Genomic DNA, 18,041 nt, shown 5'->3' on the forward strand with positions numbered 1-18,041 from the left:
TGTATTTTCTGACTGACTTCTTACTTTAGTGTAAGAAGATTCTTACACTAAAGTAAGAATCACAGATTCACATATGTAGCTATGGAAATGACCTGCTATCCAGATGGTGGCCAGTACAAATGCGGAGACCTGTAGTGTCTCCCTAGCAGCATTCACTAGAAAACCATACTCTTAAGATACAAAGTACTATATATCATGACGGATGATTATACAACCTGATGCTCTTATGTTGCCATGCTCTAATTTGGTTTTTACATTAAGGCTTTTGGCAAAAGGAATGATTTAAATTTATGTGATACAAATTCAATCCCCACAGGATTATAATGACTTAATCACTGTAAACTCATCAACACACAATTTTTAAATCTATAATAGCCATTTATTTAATAAGTACTTGGTCAGCGACTGTTCTGCCTGTAGCCCCACTTGCTTTGCTCTGGGCTGAGGATAAAAGTACACACACTTATCCTCATGGAACATTCCATCTGGCATGATGGCACTGCCTTCTGTGCAATAACTGTACTTTGGCCTCAGTGTTGCTGTTCCATGTTGGATTTATAGGAGGTCTGATCATATGCGTGTGTACATTATTTGAAGAAAAAAGCAGTATCTCAGTGACTATTGATTATAATGTTAGACCCCCCTAGAAGATTTTTTTTTTCTTTGTAAAACATTGTTAGAAGGCCCACTGGGGAAGCTGAAATGCCTGAGTTCCTTCTGTTTCTTAATAGAGTCGAATCTGGGAGGCCTTGACGATGTAGGTACTATTTCCAGCAGCATTGACCAGCAGCTGAGGGAAGCAGCGAGGCACCGCCGACACACGGGAGAGAATGACTACAACATTGAGGTGCTGCTGGGGGTGGATGACTCCGTGGTCCGCTTCCATGGCAAAGAGCACGTCCAGAACTACCTCCTCACCCTCATGAACATTGTGAGTAGCGACTCCTCTCTGAGGCTTTTTGATTCCTTTAATTCACTTCTGTTCTGTCAGTGTCTTTTGGAGGCCTATTGTGAGGACTCCCCTGACTGCACCCCACATCCAAAATGTGCCTGTAACTGCATTAAATTGGAATATTGATCTAAATATTTAATATATAAGAATGCAAAAATGAAGGGAACATGAAGCAAAATTTTCTTTGGTTGATCAGCTAGTTTTAACATTGTCATCAAGGGGAAATCATAAATTTAAAAAGCCATACTAAGATGGAGCTATACCAGGAATTATGATTTTTGTTTTGTTCTGAGCATCGTCACAACCCATTGTGGCTTTGTCCACCTGCCTTGACAAGGACCATGAAGGATGAAGTAGCACCCATTTGTATTGCAGGATGACAAAGAATGATTTAGGCCTGATAACTTTGTGTGGATGCTTAACTCTAGAGTTTTTGAGTAAGTGTGGTATCTTCCAACATTCTATGATTGAAGGTATACTGGACATCCAGAGCACAGTCCTTTCCATGGTGCAGTGATGCAGTGCACTCATCAAGAGCTCTCTGCGTTTTTCCTTCATTTCTCCTTTATGAGCCTTAATTATATGCAGAAGAAATTTAACTCACATCCCAAAATGGGATTCTCTTTTTCCGTGTGAATTGGCAGAGAGCAATTGAGGAAAAATAGTATCTAAACCATCTACTTCTAAAAGATAATTGAGATAATAGTGCAATTCTATTTTGTATATTTTACCTCTTAGAATTATAAAATACCTATTTTGATTGATCTAGCAAATTTGTTACCTAAGCTTCTTCTCCCTTTTCCAGCTTTTGATTTTTTAATTTAATTTCTGCGGGCATCTATATTGTTTACCTTCTTCTTTCCATGCTTAAGATTAAATTTCAAATAATTACAATGGAGAAGAATAATTATTAATTTTATTAATCATCATTTTATTTATGGTAATATTTTTTAATAATAAATTTATTTTTTATTGGTGTTCAATTTGCGAACATACAGAATAACACCCAGTGCTCATCCCGTCAAGTGCCCCCCTCAGTGCCCATCACCCATTCACCCCCACCCCCCGCCCTCCTCCCCTTCCACCACCCCTAGTTCGTTTTCCAGAGTTAGGAGTCTTCCATGTTCTGTATCCCTGTCTGATATTATTTATGGTAATATTTAAGCCTATATGTTAAATATATTTTTGTTATTGAGATGCCAGTTTATAAAATTATACATATACCTGCCATGTGTCTGTGAGATAGAAGGAGCATATAGAAATTATTTCTATCTGCTCATTGGTACCACTTCCTGTTATGAAGACTAAACACCACACAGAGAACAGATTGCTGCTAGCTGTCACGATAGGTGTGTATAGAGGATCACTATTTGTGAATTACACGAGTGTCTTCAACTACTGACTGTGACTTCTGTGTCTGACTTGCTAGTGGTGAAACTGGCAGGCTGTTTCGCCTCTGTGCCTGCTTCAGCCTCTCCATCTGCATAATGAGAAAAAGAATAGGACTTACTTTACAAGGCAGGTTGAGAGGATTAAGTGGGTAAATATAAGTCACTGTGCTGTGTACATGTGCAGAAGGAAACAGTCATGTTTTAGCTTCCACACGACATTTACTTCCAAAATGACCTAAAACTTAAAAATCCCTAAAGAGATGATATTCCCACTCACATTATTTATTGTACCCTTGGGCTGCTTTGCCCTGCCACCAGGGAGGGCAGCCAATCCTTAAAGATTTACTAGGCCTCTTCCTGGTGCTCACAACTATAGATGGCTCTTGGCATCATGCAGAAGAGTTGATATGGTCCTTGTCCTCACAGAACTTATAATTTAGTCAAGCAGAAAAAAGAAATACATGGGATTTTTTTTTAAGTTAAGCAATAAAGACTTGCTGTTATGAAGACTTATGTTGCAAATGCTATACTTTTGGAGAAGGCAGCTATGACAACAGTTGTCCAAGTTGTGAAGCTTGAGTGTAATCAAATTGGGACTTAAGAGGCAAGGGCTTTCATTCTAATTCTGTTACCTATTGGCTCTGTGGCCTTAGACAAGGGGATTTCATTTCTGTGTTTATAACATCAAAAGGCTTAATAAGATGTTCATTAATTCTGTAATTCATCAGGAAGTTGGGAGTTAAACTGGAGTCTTCAAGGATTTGTTTTTCTATTGTGTTTTTGCAGTTTGCTTTTGTTTTTTGAAAGGCCCGTGAAAATGTAAGGGCTTTCTGGGTAGAATCTTTTGTCATGAAATTAGAAATGATAAAGTATATTTGCCAGACAGTAATTCCAATTTGAAGGGCGTTGAAGAATAAACAAAGGGCCACATTTTAGATTTAATAACAATCAAAAGGACTGTTTTATTTTTAAGTCCATTAAAAAGGTTAGAGAATAGACTGAGTCTGTCTCGAATACTAGAAATTATTCTAAAGTTAATAGTGCATCAGAGAATGGAACTATAGTAGAGAAAATAAGTTTTAAAACTTAAGAAGCTCATTGCCTCTGAAATAATTGATGTAGGTAGGGGTTTTGGAGAGACAATAATAACACTCCTCCCCTTCCTTTCTTAATTTCACAACCAACTGAAAGCTAGACATGGACATCAGATAGATAGAAAACGGTTTTTTGTTGTTGAGAGCTGAATTACACATGACTTAAGTATATAGCCGCCAAGATTGTCCTTATTCTAAGTCAGTGATTTTCAGCAGAGGGCAGTTTGTCCCAACCTCTGCCTGCAGGAACATTTGGCCATCTTGAGATTTTAGTTATCACAATTGGGAGGAAGAGTTGCCTGTGCCCCTAGTGGAGGAGGCCAAGGATATCGCTAAAGATACAATACAGGAACAGCCCTACATAACAAAGATGTATGAATTATCTCATCTAAAATGTCAGTAGTGCTAAAGTTGATAAACCTTGGTCTAAATTGGATAACCTTAAATTCTCATCCTCTTCCAACTGAGTAATTTCAGGTTTCTTTTATAAGAGCAGACAGCCAGCCTTAAAAGTATGACAGCCTGGAAACGGAATCCCTTCCTCTCCTTCCCACTGCTCAGGGCCCTGTTGTAGGCTGTCTGATCCAAAACAGTGAGATGGGCATGCTCATCACCCTGTCTCAAACTGACCAGTTAGATTAGAGTTGGATAATGATAAGCTAACAAAACTTTCTCATGGAAATTCAAGGTGAAGAAAATTGTTTTTACCTACTTAACAATGTTTGAGTAATTACCCCTCCTGTGGTAACCATGCTTTATGACTTCTCATGGCTATCTAAAATCATGGCTCACCAAACCTGAGGCCTGCACAGACATACAGGCTTTGTGCATGTCAGATAGGTTCTCTACCTGAATGTTTAGGACAGAAAAAGGCCTTCGGGAAGGCAGCTGTCATGCTGTGAGAATACCCAAGCAACTGAATGTGAACACTCAATGTGAAGAAAAACTGACACCCCCTCACCCCCAGCCAACAGCCAGCATCACCTTGCCAGCTGTATAAGGAAACTACGTCTGAAGCAGGATCTTTCTACTTTTCTACCCCAGTCAAGCCTTCAGTTGAATAGCTCCCGCTGACATCTGACTTGCTTCAGAAGAAACACCAAGCTAGAACCAACCAGCCAGCTAAGTCAGTACCAAATTCCCGACCCATGGAAACTGTGAGAGAAAATAAATTAGCACTGTTGCTTTAAAAGAGAAGAAGAAGGGGTCAGGGGAGGAGGAAGAGAAGGAAGGAGAGAAGGAGACAGGGTTATTGGGAAGAGAGACTTAGAAAATTCAAGTTATATTTCATATTTAATTTTACTGCAGGCTAATCATAGTTTAAGTATAATCAAGAAAAACACTTGAAACATAATATATGTCAGGAGTAATGTTAAACATTTTTAAAAATTCATCTGCTGCTTATTTTTCCTCTATGCTGTCCATTTCATCCTGTGACTTATTTATTTTATAACTAGGAGTTTGTACCTCTTAATCTCCTTCACCTATTTTGCCCATTCCCACATACCTCCCCTAATTCATCTGCTATTTTAAATTAGCCATGTGAATTGACCACCTTTTTGACCCAAATATATTTTATCTATTCCAGGGCCATATTGCCTAGTGATAGTAACGATTGTGTCTCTGAGTCTGGTAGTTTTTTAGTGATTTACTGTGTGAATCTGGGAGTTTGGACACAGGAAAGGCAGTTCACTAAATTAGCACTTCTCTCAGGAAGTTTAAGGGTCAAGTGAACAACTCTAAACAGGCCACAAGATGTTATTGCTATAACTCCCTAAAAGGGGGAGGGTACCCTTTCCTATGCCTTTGGCTTCTCTGAATCTGTGAAAGAGGGGATAGCCTTCCATCTCCTTTTATTTTTAACTCCTTTTTGCGGGGGTAGATCTTGAAATTTATCCAAGTCTCATCCGTAAAGAAGAAATAAACAGATCTGGATATATTCTAAAACAGCATGACTAATGACCAGAATCTGGGCAAGCTTTATATGTTTCAAATAAGATATATGTGATATGTGTTATAAGCCTTTGTTAGGATCTCATATCAAATCTTGTTATGTTAGGAAATTTTAGTTTTGCTATTTTGTAATATGGCTGATGTACTCAGAGAGTGGTTCTCAGCGATGGGGCATGTCTCATTATACAAATATTGATCTATTGATCCAGGGCAGCCCCAGCGGCTCAGCGGTTTAGCACCGCCTTGGGCCCGGGGCCTGATCCTGGGGACCCGGGATCGGGTCCCGCGTCGGGCTCCCTGCATGGAGCCTGCTTCTCCCTCTGCCTCTCTCTCTCTCTCTCTCTCGCTTGCTAGCTCTCGCTCTCTCTCTCTGTGTGATTCTCTCATGAATAAATTAAAAAAAAAAACAAATATTGATCCATTGCTTACTATGTACAAGGCTGTTTTTAGGCTTAGAAAAATTCTCAGTGAACACAATAGAAAATTCTCTGCTCTCTTGGAGCTTGAAAGAGGAGACAGGTTAATAGCCAAATAATAAATAAATATGTAAGTTTAAGTAATAATAACTGCTGAGAAGGAAAATAAATAAAGAGTAAAGAGTATTTTTGCCAACCACGCATGATGAAATACATAATGGGTATGTGATTTAATAGTAAATAAAATTAGTATTGAAATATCATAAACCATTACTCTTAAACATAAAGTATAACTGTACAATAAGTTTGATGAGATTTTATATAAAATCACATTTATGTTTCAGTATAGTTCTCTTCCAAGTCCCTTCAAAGATTATAGCAAATAAGTTCAGTCTTGCCTTCTTGTCTTTCACTTTCTCAGCACCCTATTATTCAAGCTGGCAAACTTCTGTTATCATAGAGATGTTTTGCCCCTTGAGGATGTACTTCAATAGGAGAAATTAGATTTATGAATATGTATAATGAAGCCTAGAAAATGCTAATTGACTGGAAGTATAGATCAAGTGTTATTGGGAAAGAGTATTAGAGATATCTTTGAAGTATGGGAATGAGGAAGGGTATGAGGAAGATGTATACATGAATTTGGCCTTGCATGGTAGGTAGAAGTTAGATGTTCAAAGATGGATGATAAGTTCCAGGCAGAGAGGAGAGTTGAACATTCAAAGCTCCTAATTGAGTTTGGCTATATAGAAGTTGCATGAAGGAAATCAATGCAAAATAAGAACATCTAGATAGATAGTAATTATACAACTCTTCAGTGAGGGTTTATCTTCTTTGTTCAGTTCTGTTTTAAAAATCAGTTATTGGTTTAGCAGTGGATAGGTATTTACCCCGTTCAAGACACTGGGAGAATATAAAGAAGTTCTTGGCAGGTTAAGACCAGGAAACACAGAGTCTATAAAGGTGATGAAATGAAGATAACTCTTCTAAATGTTAGTTTGATTTGAAAAAAAGTGCAAGCTGGTGCTGTAAAATCATGACATTCTATCTTTTTTATTGGAATTGGTTAGATTTTGACCAAATTATTAAATGAATGTCAATTAAAAAGGCATAAAAGATATATGTTCCATCAACTCTAATCCCTTTGGATGCTAGAATTTCTTTCTACTACTACAATACCTAACTAGTATTTACCATATTTCACCTTGAGTGCAAATTGCTGTACATGATTAAGCTTTGTATTTACAACATGAAAAATAGTCTGTGACACTTCGGACAAGAAAAACATCAGAGGTTTAGGGAGAGGGACAGAGGGATGAGGAAGTGGAGCCCAGGACATTTTAATGGAGGTGAAACTATTCTGTATGATGGATATTTATGGTGCATAAAGACATTATGCTTTTGTCAAAACTCATTAAACTGTAGAATACAAGAAACTAGAATACTGCAAACAATGGACTTTAGTAGATAATAATATGTCAATACTGATTCATCAACTGTAAGGCATGTACCACACTAATGCAAGGTGTTATCCTAATATGTGATTAGGTAGAGGGGTATATTAGAACTATCTGTACTTTCCACTTAATTTTTCTTTAAACCTGAAACGACTCTAAATGCTAACATCTAAAGAAACAAACAAAGCCCTAACAAAACAAAACTGTCTGACACAGAGTAAACATGCAATAAAATTTTCATTGATCCAAGGTTTTAACAAATATTTTAATGCTATAAACCAGATATGTAGAGGTGAACACAAAATATTTATTCCCTATCCCAAGATTACAGACTGGTGGAGAAATCAAATAAATGTATCATGTGTTATACTAAGAGCAATGCAGGGAACCAACAGTTTGCTTGGAAAGAGAATAACAGAGCAAGTGGATGATAGGGATTTTACAGACATGAAAAGAAAGCCTTGGACCAAGAAGTGATTAAGTTGAGACCTAAAGTAAAAGGGAGAGCCAGCCACTGAACAATGACCTGTGTTGTAGTTACTGAACAAAAGCCACTGTGGTTTGAGTCTAACATGCAAGGAGTCAGGTGGAGCTTAAAGAAGAAAATAAGCACCTTTTAGGTCATGGAAGGAGCTTGAATTCAGTTTTAATTAAATTAAGGGAAAGCTATTGGAGGCCTCATTCTGTGTTGTAAATAGGTTGGAGAGGTTTAGAGTGAAGGCTGACCATTTGGCTATCAGTTGTAGATGTGTAGATAAGGGATGATGGCTTATTGGACAGTGAAGATTGCTTTAACAAAGGAGTATTTATGGTAGAATCAGTAAGATTTACCAGTGGATCAGATGGGAGCTAGGGAAAGGGGTGCCTTACAATTTTCTGACTTGAACACTACTGGATGATGATGATGCCATTTATATAGATGGAGTAGTCTGTGGGGGGAAAAAACAGATTGTGTGGCATCAGGTTAGTGATGAAATCTTTGAAGGTGTTTGAAATCCTTTAGTTTAAGTGTAAATTCAAAAGAATGATATCATCATCTTTTAGTCTTTGCTCTCTGCCTGGGCCTGTGCTAAGTATATTACATGAATTATATAATATTCCTCAATCCTGAGACATGTTCACTTTTAGTCTTAGTTTAAAAATGAGGAGATTGAGATTTAGAGAGGTTAGGTGACTTTTCTAGAGTCTCCCAGCTAAGAGGTAGCCCGGCCAGAGCTTGAGCCCAGTGCTCTGTTTTCTCCCTAAGCTTTACTGCTTTTGTTACAGTCAAGGCATTTTATGTGTCCCTTGCCAGATAAAATTCTCATGTCTTTCCTTTACCTGTTTCTGTATCTTATTAAATACCATTCAAGTCATTGAAATGAGAATTCAGTTACTTGCCTTATTTGAATCAAATCAATTAGCAGTTTTTTTTAAGGTTCTCTGTAATAGGGCAATGAAGCAGATTTTGTGACTAGGATGGTGTGTTGTTTGCAGTGTGCCAGATGTTCCCTGACACCAACAGCGTGCTGTCTGTGGCAGGTATCATTGTCACATACTAAGATCTGTGAAGTGACCTGGGTCTGTTGTGCCTATTAAAATTTTCAGCTTTCTGCAATGCTTTAATCTCAGAATGTATCAACTGAAAAGAAAACAATTCATTTAAAAGTGGCTTCCTAGTATGAGAAATAATCATACTTCCAAGTAATCATTAATAATTAAAGAGAACTCATTAATTCCTTTTTATACTGAAATTGGCTATTTATATACAGTGAACTAATAACATTGCTGTGTTATGTGGACATTGGCAAACTTCCCTGCTAATATTTTTAGAAGAAAAAAGGTATAAGTAAGTGTTCTGGTCCTAACAAAGCATTAATAATAGACTTGTTCAAGCATTAGCAGGTATGTGTGGCTCCTGGTTAATTAATGATGATTAAATCTTTACACTGCTTTTGATTTCTCAACTAATATTTCTTAAAACATTGAACATGAGTGCAAGGAAAATTTATCTGGGGAGTATACATGTTCAGGCAACCTAAGCAAATCATGAAGCAGTTGTCTATTTTGGGTCATTATCTTTAATCCATTTCTTACATTAGAATTAACATCAATCCTCTAAATATTGATTCACCCAACATACATGCCTTTTCATAGGCCAAGTCCTGTTTGCTTCTAGAGAGACAAAAATTAATAAAATTTAGGTTTTTTTTTTTTCACAAGGAGCTAGTTCTAGCAGGCAGGTGAAATCAACAAATAATAATAAAATGTGATAATTTCTTTAAAAGATTTAGTTACAAATGACTATGTAAACATTAAAATTGAAAAGAAAGGGTTGTGGTTTGTCAAATAATGCCAGTGGCAGATGGAGTCTTCACAGAGGAGATGCCATTTGAGTTGGGCTTTAGAGAATGAATTGGCATTTTGCTGCTAGAAAAGGAGAAGATGACTTTTGGAAGATGGGAAAGAGACTGTAAAAAAATACTCAAAGGGATAGTTCATGGTGTCTTCTGAGCCAATGGAGGCTTGTCTATAGGTAAAATTGATGGGTATTTAGGGGAGATGACAGAAAATGAGGCTGGATAGGGAAGCTAGGGTTACTTTTAAAAAATGTCCATGCCATTCTAAGGCATTTGAATTTCACCTTGCTAATGAAGAGTCAAGGGGTTTTAAAGATGAAAGGGCTAGTTTCCAAGATCTATAAAGAAATTATTAAACTCAACAGCAAAGAAACAAACAATCCAATCATGAAATGGGCAAAAGACATGAAGAGAAATCTCACAGAGGAAGACAGAGACATGGCCAACACGCACATGAGAAAATGCTCTGCATCACTTGCCATCAGGGAAATACAAATCAAAACCACAATGAGATCCCACCTCACACCAGTGAGAATGGGGAAAATTAACAAGGCAGGAAACAACCAATGTTGGAGAGGATGCAGAGAAAAGGGAGCCCTCTTGCACTGTTGGTGGGAATGTGAACTGGTGCAGCCACTCTGGAAAACTGTGGAGGTTCCTCAAAGAGTTAAAAATAGACCTGCCCTACGACCCAGCAATTGCACTGCTGGGGATTTACCCCAAAGATTCAGATGCAATGAAACGCCGGGACACCTGCACCACCCCGATGTTTCTAGCAGCAATGGCCACAATAGCCAAACTGTGGAAGGAGCCTCGGTGTCCATCGAAAGATGATGGATAAAGAAGATGTGGTCTATGTATACAGTGGAATATTCCTCAGCCTTTAGAAACGACAAATACCCACCATTTGCTTCAACGTGGATGGAACTGGAGGGTATTATGCTGAGTGAAGTAAGTCAATCAGAGAAGGACAAACATTATATGGTCTCATTCATTTGGGGAATATAAAAAATAGTGAAAGGGAATGAAGGGGAAAGGAGAAAAATGAGTGGGAAATATCAGGGAGGGAGACAGAACATGAGAGACACCTAACTCTGGGAAACAAACTAGGGGTGGTGGAAGGGGAGGTTGGCGGGGGGTGGGGGCAACTAGGTGATGGGCACTGAGGGGGGCACTTGACGGGATGAGCACTGGGTGCTATTCTATATGTTGCCAAATTGAACACCAATAAAAATAAATTTATAAAAAAAGAAAGATGAATTACTTTATCAGTCTGTGCTTAATGAAGAGAACCTTGGTGCATTAGAGTGACTTGGAGGAGGAGACTCTAAGATGCTGTGCACAGACACGCAGTATCCAGAATTAGGAAACAACTCCTAGTCTATCTGGCTCCAAGCCCCTTGTGATTTATACTGTATCACCCAGCCTCAACAAGCTGTCTTATTGACCATAATAGGTCACAGAGACAGATCGGAGTAAACATAAGTCAGTTCAGCCCTCCCTTAGATAAACATGCATACTTTCTCTGGAATATCCTGGCCCCACTGAAGGTCTGAACATCACAGGTTTAATTAATATAACAACAGGACGACCACACAGTGTTGCTGTCTCAGCGGTCTCTTTTCACTGAAGCATCTCACCTTCCTCTTTCCCCTTCACCTTTGTTTCCGAAGTCCCAGAGTTCCCTCCTGACATTGACTCACTTTTCCTTTGTTATGCTACCAGTTTCAGATTGACCTTATCCCTTCCAGATTTATAGCGGCCTTTTATTTTTTCCCAGGGCCCTAAAACACAGAAAAGCTTTTTAGCTTGTTGAGGGAATCCCATCTTGCTCATACTTGAAGAAAGGGCTTTTCTTCAAGAAAAGTTCATTCTACCAGGGCTTTTAGGATTTCTTCAGAAAACTCATTCTACCAGGGCTTTTAGGGAATATAAGGGAAGGGAGAAGAAATGTGTGGGAAATATCAGAAAGGGAGACAGAACATAAAGACTCCTAACTCTGGGAAACGAAGTAGGGGTGATGGAAGGGGAGGAGGGCGGGGGGTGGGGTGACTGGGTGACGGGCACTGAGGGGGGCACTTGACGGGATGAGCACTGGGTGTTATTCTGTATGTTGGCAAATTGAACACCAATACAAAATAAAATTTATTATAAAAAAAGATAGTTCTGTTACTACTGGAGTTGAACAGATGGCTCTTGAGCATGAGAGATGAATGAGTGTTACAGACGTAAACATTTGGAGCTAATTAGCCTGTAGGTATTGGTTGAAGAAGCAGCAGTGGATGAAATATTGCAGAGAGAGTGCATGAGAAGAGACGATGGTTGAAAACAAAACTTTGAGGCACACTGACATGTGAGCTGGATGGAGAAAAGGGAGCTCGTATCACTAAAGAAAGAGAGTAGTGTTTGAAGAACACAGTGCAATACAGTACTAAATGCTGCTGAGCACTGTAGATGGGTTATTTTTTCATGACGAGGGAGAATTAAGAGTATGGATTAAAGATGACAAGGAACTCCAAGCAAGGGAGAGCTTGAATACAGGCCATAAAGAGTTGATGTTTTTTGGAGCAGAGCATTTGGAGCAGAAGAAGCCAGAGACCTAGGTGACAAGCAGAAAAAGGCAAGAGAGGTAGGTGTGAAAGAACAACAGGCATCGGCATCACATAGACTTACCTGACTTTTACTTGTGCTCATCTTCTTCTGGGGGAAAGAATCATATAACTTCTGTGGGTCTCAGCCTCTTTCTAAAGTAGTGATACGAGATGTCTCCTTCGCAGAGTGTTGAGCTTCTGCGATAATGTGGATTGGACTTCTTGCACTTGCTCTTCATAATACCCTTCCTGATTTTGGGTCTCCCTGCTCTGACTACCCAGTCTTAACTTCTTCCTCACCCTCTGGACGTCTATCTTGTCAGTCAGATTTATTGCCTTCAGAGGACATGATCCTATCTGGTATGACCATGTCTGCCTGTCTTTTTAAGATATTTATTGATTTTTGTTCACACACGTAGCCTATTTCACCTGATAGAACATAGTCATGATACGAACTGAGACCCAGACTCAGTTACTCTTAAATGTCCTGCCCCAAGGACAGTTAGGCATAGGGTAACTGTTCAGTGAATATTTGATAAGGTGATTAATAAAGGTAATTATTGTTGATCTGAGATTGGAGGTGAGAAAAGAAGAGAGAGTCAGCCCCCTACTCTGATTAAAAGGAATATAGAGGATGAGCTGAGAATCCAAGTAAGTGTGTGCCTGGAACTTTTAAGCTCTGCAAGAAATTAGTTGTGGAAAGTACTATTTCTTCCCAGTTCATTTCAGAATGCTTTTGTGTCAGCCCAAATTACCTAGACTGTCTTGTCATTAACCTGTTTGCCTTTCATAAACCGAGTCTCTCTCTCTCTTTTTAAAAATCATGCTTAGGTATCACTTATTTTCTTCTTTGTGAATAATGGTATTAATGATGGCTAATAAATTTTTTATTTTACATGTGCAAGGGCCGGCACCATTAAGCACTGTAACATATATGAGCTCATTTATTCCTCTCAACAATCCTCTAAGGACAATACTCTAATTCACCCATTTAACAGATGAATAGACCAAAACATGGAGGCAAATAACATGCCCAAGGTCACATAGCTAAGATCAAGCCCAGGCAGCCTGGCTACAGAACTCATGCTCTTAACCACTCAGCCATCCTGTCTCTCCAGACCTAATCCACCCATCTAAAAGAAAAACGAGTGTTGCTTTGTTGAAGCCAGACAAAGCTGTTCATCAGCTAGTCAGACAAAGCAGGTCAGGGTGTCCTGCCAGGGAAATGTCCTGGGAGAAATTGTCCTGTCCGGGAACAAACCTGGAAGGGATTTTCCTTTCAAGGAAAGGAATACTTGACTTGATTTTACCTTCCCTCCCCCCCACCCCCATCACATCACTGGCAACCCCTTCTCATTTAAGGTCATCTGAAAATTGAATTAATATTCTTTTTACCCCTTCTTTCAGGTAATTTAATAAAAGCTCTAGGCTCAACCCTGAACATCTCACAGAAAATCTTACACACACTGTGATAGATTCATTCACGTGGTAAAGGGGTGTTCGGTTTTACACATATTTGCATTATGTTGTGTCAAATATGTGACTTCTTAGAATATTTATGCTTAATGCCTTTCTTACAACCCAAAATGCTGGTTATAAATTTCAGCCCTAACTTCTCTTATTCAGTTTTTCCAGTGATCTGCTCTAGCATCTTTTTCTTTTTTTCAGTATTTTTAAAACGACCATCATATTGATCATCAAGAAATCCTTATTTATAGTAAATTCAGAGTCCAATTCCTCATCTCCTTAAAATTTACATGAAGGAAGATTATGAAAAGGAAGTGAAGTTGTTAATTCCTATTTCTCAATATACTTACACACCAATGTCTTCAATTCAGGGATAGCAAATTACTACTGATTATTCTAAAACCAGCTGTTCTGTGCACAGTAACAGTGTTGTGGTGTGCAGGTTTGTGGAAGTATAGCAAGATGGTGAAAACTACTGACTCTGGAGTCCGACTGCCTAGGTTTTCATCCTTTGCTGTGTCTGTGAACTGTGTGACCATGGGCAAGTTACTTGACTTCTCTGGGCCTCAACTTCTTAGTGTAAAATGGTGATGATAATATCTCTTAAGTTGTTGCAAGAATTACTTGAACGAATCTAAAGTATTTAGTGCAGTGCCTGGAATCTGAGAAGCTTTATATAATGTTAGCTGTTGTTTTTGTTTGTTCATGTTGCTTTTACTTAGGAAAAATATTGCTTTCCTTGTCACTAAAAGTTGTAAAAATGCTTTCTTAACAAATATTATTTTAGTTCGTCTTGACAGATTCAAGTGGTTCATTCAGTATATGTTTTTAGTTCATTCTGTATATAATTTGTTGTTAAAATTTGTGATTAGTTTATAGTCAGATTCTGAGGGTTTCTATGCCTCTCATATATTTTACTATATGACATTGAAAAACAATCTAAATAAAGATGTCTTCAGTATTTTTCTTTGCTTTCAAGAGTCAAATGACTCAATGTTTTCCTTAGGCTAGAGTATTTTAAAACTCTTATTTAATTTTAAGGAAGTTATTTTATTTATGTGTAAATATAGGAAAAGACAGACATAACAACTGGTGAGTAAGTACCTCCAGGTGTATTAAGCAACATTTACCCCCCTCAAAAATGTGCATACTGCCACCTGCTGGGAAGAACGTTTGTACCTTGAAGCAGTATTTTTGAAAAAATTTAAGTGTCGGATGATATTCCCCATAGGTTTGGTTTTTTTGTTTGTTTGGTTTTTGCTTTTGGTAGATTTAATTTAAATCACATCTTTCATTCAATTGAAATTTCAAACGTAAGAGTCTTGGAGTCTCTTTTAGGTGAAAACTAAGAAAGGAGGTAGTTTTATTTCTTGTTCTTTTCATATAGATTATGAAAATACATCCATAAGTCTTTAAAATCTTTTTTCAGGGATAGATGGAAGGGTGCTAAGCTCCTTTATGTTTTTCTAAGGGCAGTTGTGTAGTATTTTTGCTAGATTTGGACAACAACCCTTTGAAGCAGACAGAGCAAGTCCAATTATAACTTGCCAGTGAGAAAACAGAGGCCTGGAGAGATTAAATGACCAGCCCAACATCACTCAGCTTATCAGTGGAATATTCGGGACAGAATCCAGGTCTTTGAATATCTTATCCCATGGTGCTGATTATTTCTTCAACTCTTATCATATCCTATAGGCCTCTGAGTATAAAAACATTGCATCCTGTTATTAATAAGGCCTAGCAAAATGAAAAGCAGCCAAATTATTAAATACATTTTAAAGTGAATAATTTATTTTTTTAAACTTTGGAAAGCAAATGATAAGTGACATCCAGTGCTTTGTATTGGACACCTAACGTGTGTTGGTTTGCCATATTGAAAGAATGCTTTCTGCTCTGTATACATATTATTGCTTTATATTTGGTGATTTCTATCCATAACAATTTATGTATGTCCTGTGACAGTTTCACAAATGTGTGCTGCCCTAGAAGATTCCCTGATTGATTTTTTTATTTGTTTTGTACCGGATTACCCTGCTGTCTTTTTTTTTTTTTTTTAAGATTTTATTTATTTATTCATGAGAGACAGAGAGAGAGAGAGAGAGAGAGGCAGACACAGGCAGAGGGAGAAGCAGGCTCCATGCAGGGATCCCAATGTGGGACTCGATCCCGGGCCTCCAGGACCATGCCCTGGGCCGAAGGCAGGCACTAAACCGCTGAGCCATCCAGGGATCCCCACCCTGCTGTTTTATTAGCCTGGCATAATAGTGACTTTTGTTAAACAATACTTTTTGTTTGGTGAATGGTAACTTTGACTTTTAAAAAAAAGTGTCCTTTTACTCCATCATTTTATAGTATAATATTACCATTGAGAACATGAATTTTACTAATTTTACTAATTTAGGGTGACTATTCACTATACTAACTCAACTACTATGAGCTATTTGTCATTGTTGCCACCTTTCCTTCATTTTAGGATTCTATGATTTTCTGATGTGTTTCCTACATTTTTTTTTAATTTTTATTTATTTATGATAGTCACAGAGAGAGAGAGAGAGAGGCAGAGACACAGGCAGAGGGAGAAGCAGGCTCCATGCACCGGGAGCCCGATGTGGGATTCGATCCCGGGTCTCCAGGATCGCGCCCTGGGCCAAAGGCAAGCGCCAAACCACTGCGCCACCCAGGGATCCCCTGTTTCCTACATTTTTAAGTATAGTTGTCGCTGCTACTCTGAGTGGCTGTGTCTCCCTCCTTCCATCATCTGTGCTCTAGAAATTATTTTTTACCTAACTACTTGTCTTTAGTTTAAAATTTTATCATTCGTTTATTTTGCATATTTACTAGCATTGCTTTCAGTCTTTTTTTTTTTTTTAACATTGAATTCATTTACATTAAGCTGAGTACATGTGAGCAAAGCCATGCTGCTAATTCAGAACAGCTGCCTTACGAGAAGTCTTTTGGAATGTCCATGAGTCTCTGGATGATTGTGTTAGTGACATGCCTGGCTTCAGACTTTACTTGTATTGGAATTATAGTGTTAGGAATTTCTTATCAGATGCTTAGTGCAGAAGAGGAAGGGAATTCAGTCTTCAATTAGGCAGGTGTGGAATAAGATAAGAGAATGTTCCCTGACCAAAAAGGTCAGAGAAAAATCACAGCTTTTTTGTACAGCATTCAATCTTTTCTTATATTTACCAGGAATCTACCCCTCTCAGTTTGACCCCATGGTTTTTATTTATTTTCTGTAGATACGTGGAATACATTGAACACCTTTTCCATATGGCGGCTATTAAGTCTTCTCTCTAGGTTTTTCTTTTGTTTCCCATATAATCCTGTTCTGTAATGCCCTTCTCTCCTTCTCACTCATACATTGAGGAGTTTGTTTGCCTGAGTTAAATCTTTTAATTCTTGCGCTAGTCCAAAGTGGTAGTATTCTTATTATGCCCATTTGACCGAGGCTAAGAAAGAGACCACACAACAATGAGGGGTTGAACCAGAATGTTAACTGAGACATTGGTGTTTGGTGTTAGGCTCTTGGACATTAAGCCTTCCATTCTTTATGTACATATTTTATAGGCTTCTTGCTTTTTGCTCTTCCCTGGGTATATTCGTGTTTGTCAACATCTCTTTCTTTTTTTTTTTAATTTTTTTTAATTTTTATTTATTTATGATAGTTACACACAGAGAGAGAGAGGCAGAGACACAGGCAGAGGGAGAAGCAGGCTCCACGCACTGGGAGCCCGACGTGGGACTCGATCCCAGGTCTCCAGGATCGGGCCCCGGGCCAAAGGCAGGCGCCAAACCACTGCGCCACCCAGGGATCCCCTGTCAACATCTCTTTCATAAGACATCATGAGCTAAAATGTACTTAGTACTTCAGGTATACCCTGGCCTCCAGAGGGATAGCTTGCTCATGGGCTGCCTGTCTATGCACTTGTGCCATGCAAGGGCACGTTGCAGCTTTTTTTTTTTTTTTAACTTGGCTTATTTTGAACAGTTGTTATATTGAGTCTTACCATTCTCTGTGTGTGTGGGTATTTGTAAAGTATATGTGTGTATATGTAAATGCATTTTTCCACTTAAGAGGATTCTACATCTTTTCTTGTCAAACTGTACTTTGTCATCTTAAGTTATACTAGTTTCTGCAGTTCCTTTTTTACCTCCATTTTAGCTGTCCTCTTTTTTATTCCATACAAATTTAGTAAGTATGCCTTTAGGCTATATTTCAGGCCTTTATTTTTTTTAAGGTGTTCTGTGCAATCCCATTAGATTCTTGAAATATTTCAGTTGAGATTTCTTGGTCTGTTTCTTGGTTAGTGTGGTAATTTCCATTTTAATGATTCATGAATTTTGTGGGGGCTTCTTAGAACATTCTATCATTCTT

General features: G+C 38.3%; 1 protein-coding gene across 2 annotated transcripts in view; it reads left to right on the plus strand.

Moving 5' to 3' along the window:
• ADAMTS3 (ADAM metallopeptidase with thrombospondin type 1 motif 3) overlaps positions 1-18,041 on the plus strand; it is a 256,185-nt gene that overhangs the window by 194,537 nt on the left and 43,607 nt on the right. For both annotated transcript variants that reach the window (XM_025985092.2, XM_072748803.1), the window contains exon 5: positions 732-931. In XM_025985092.2, coding sequence (XP_025840877.1) covers positions 732-931 — 200 coding nt within the window. The remainder of the gene's footprint in view (positions 1-731; positions 932-18,041) is intronic.

This window comes from Vulpes vulpes, chromosome 2, assembly GCF_048418805.1.
Source record: "Vulpes vulpes isolate BD-2025 chromosome 2, VulVul3, whole genome shotgun sequence".
NCBI lineage: Eukaryota > Metazoa > Chordata > Mammalia > Carnivora > Canidae > Vulpes > Vulpes vulpes.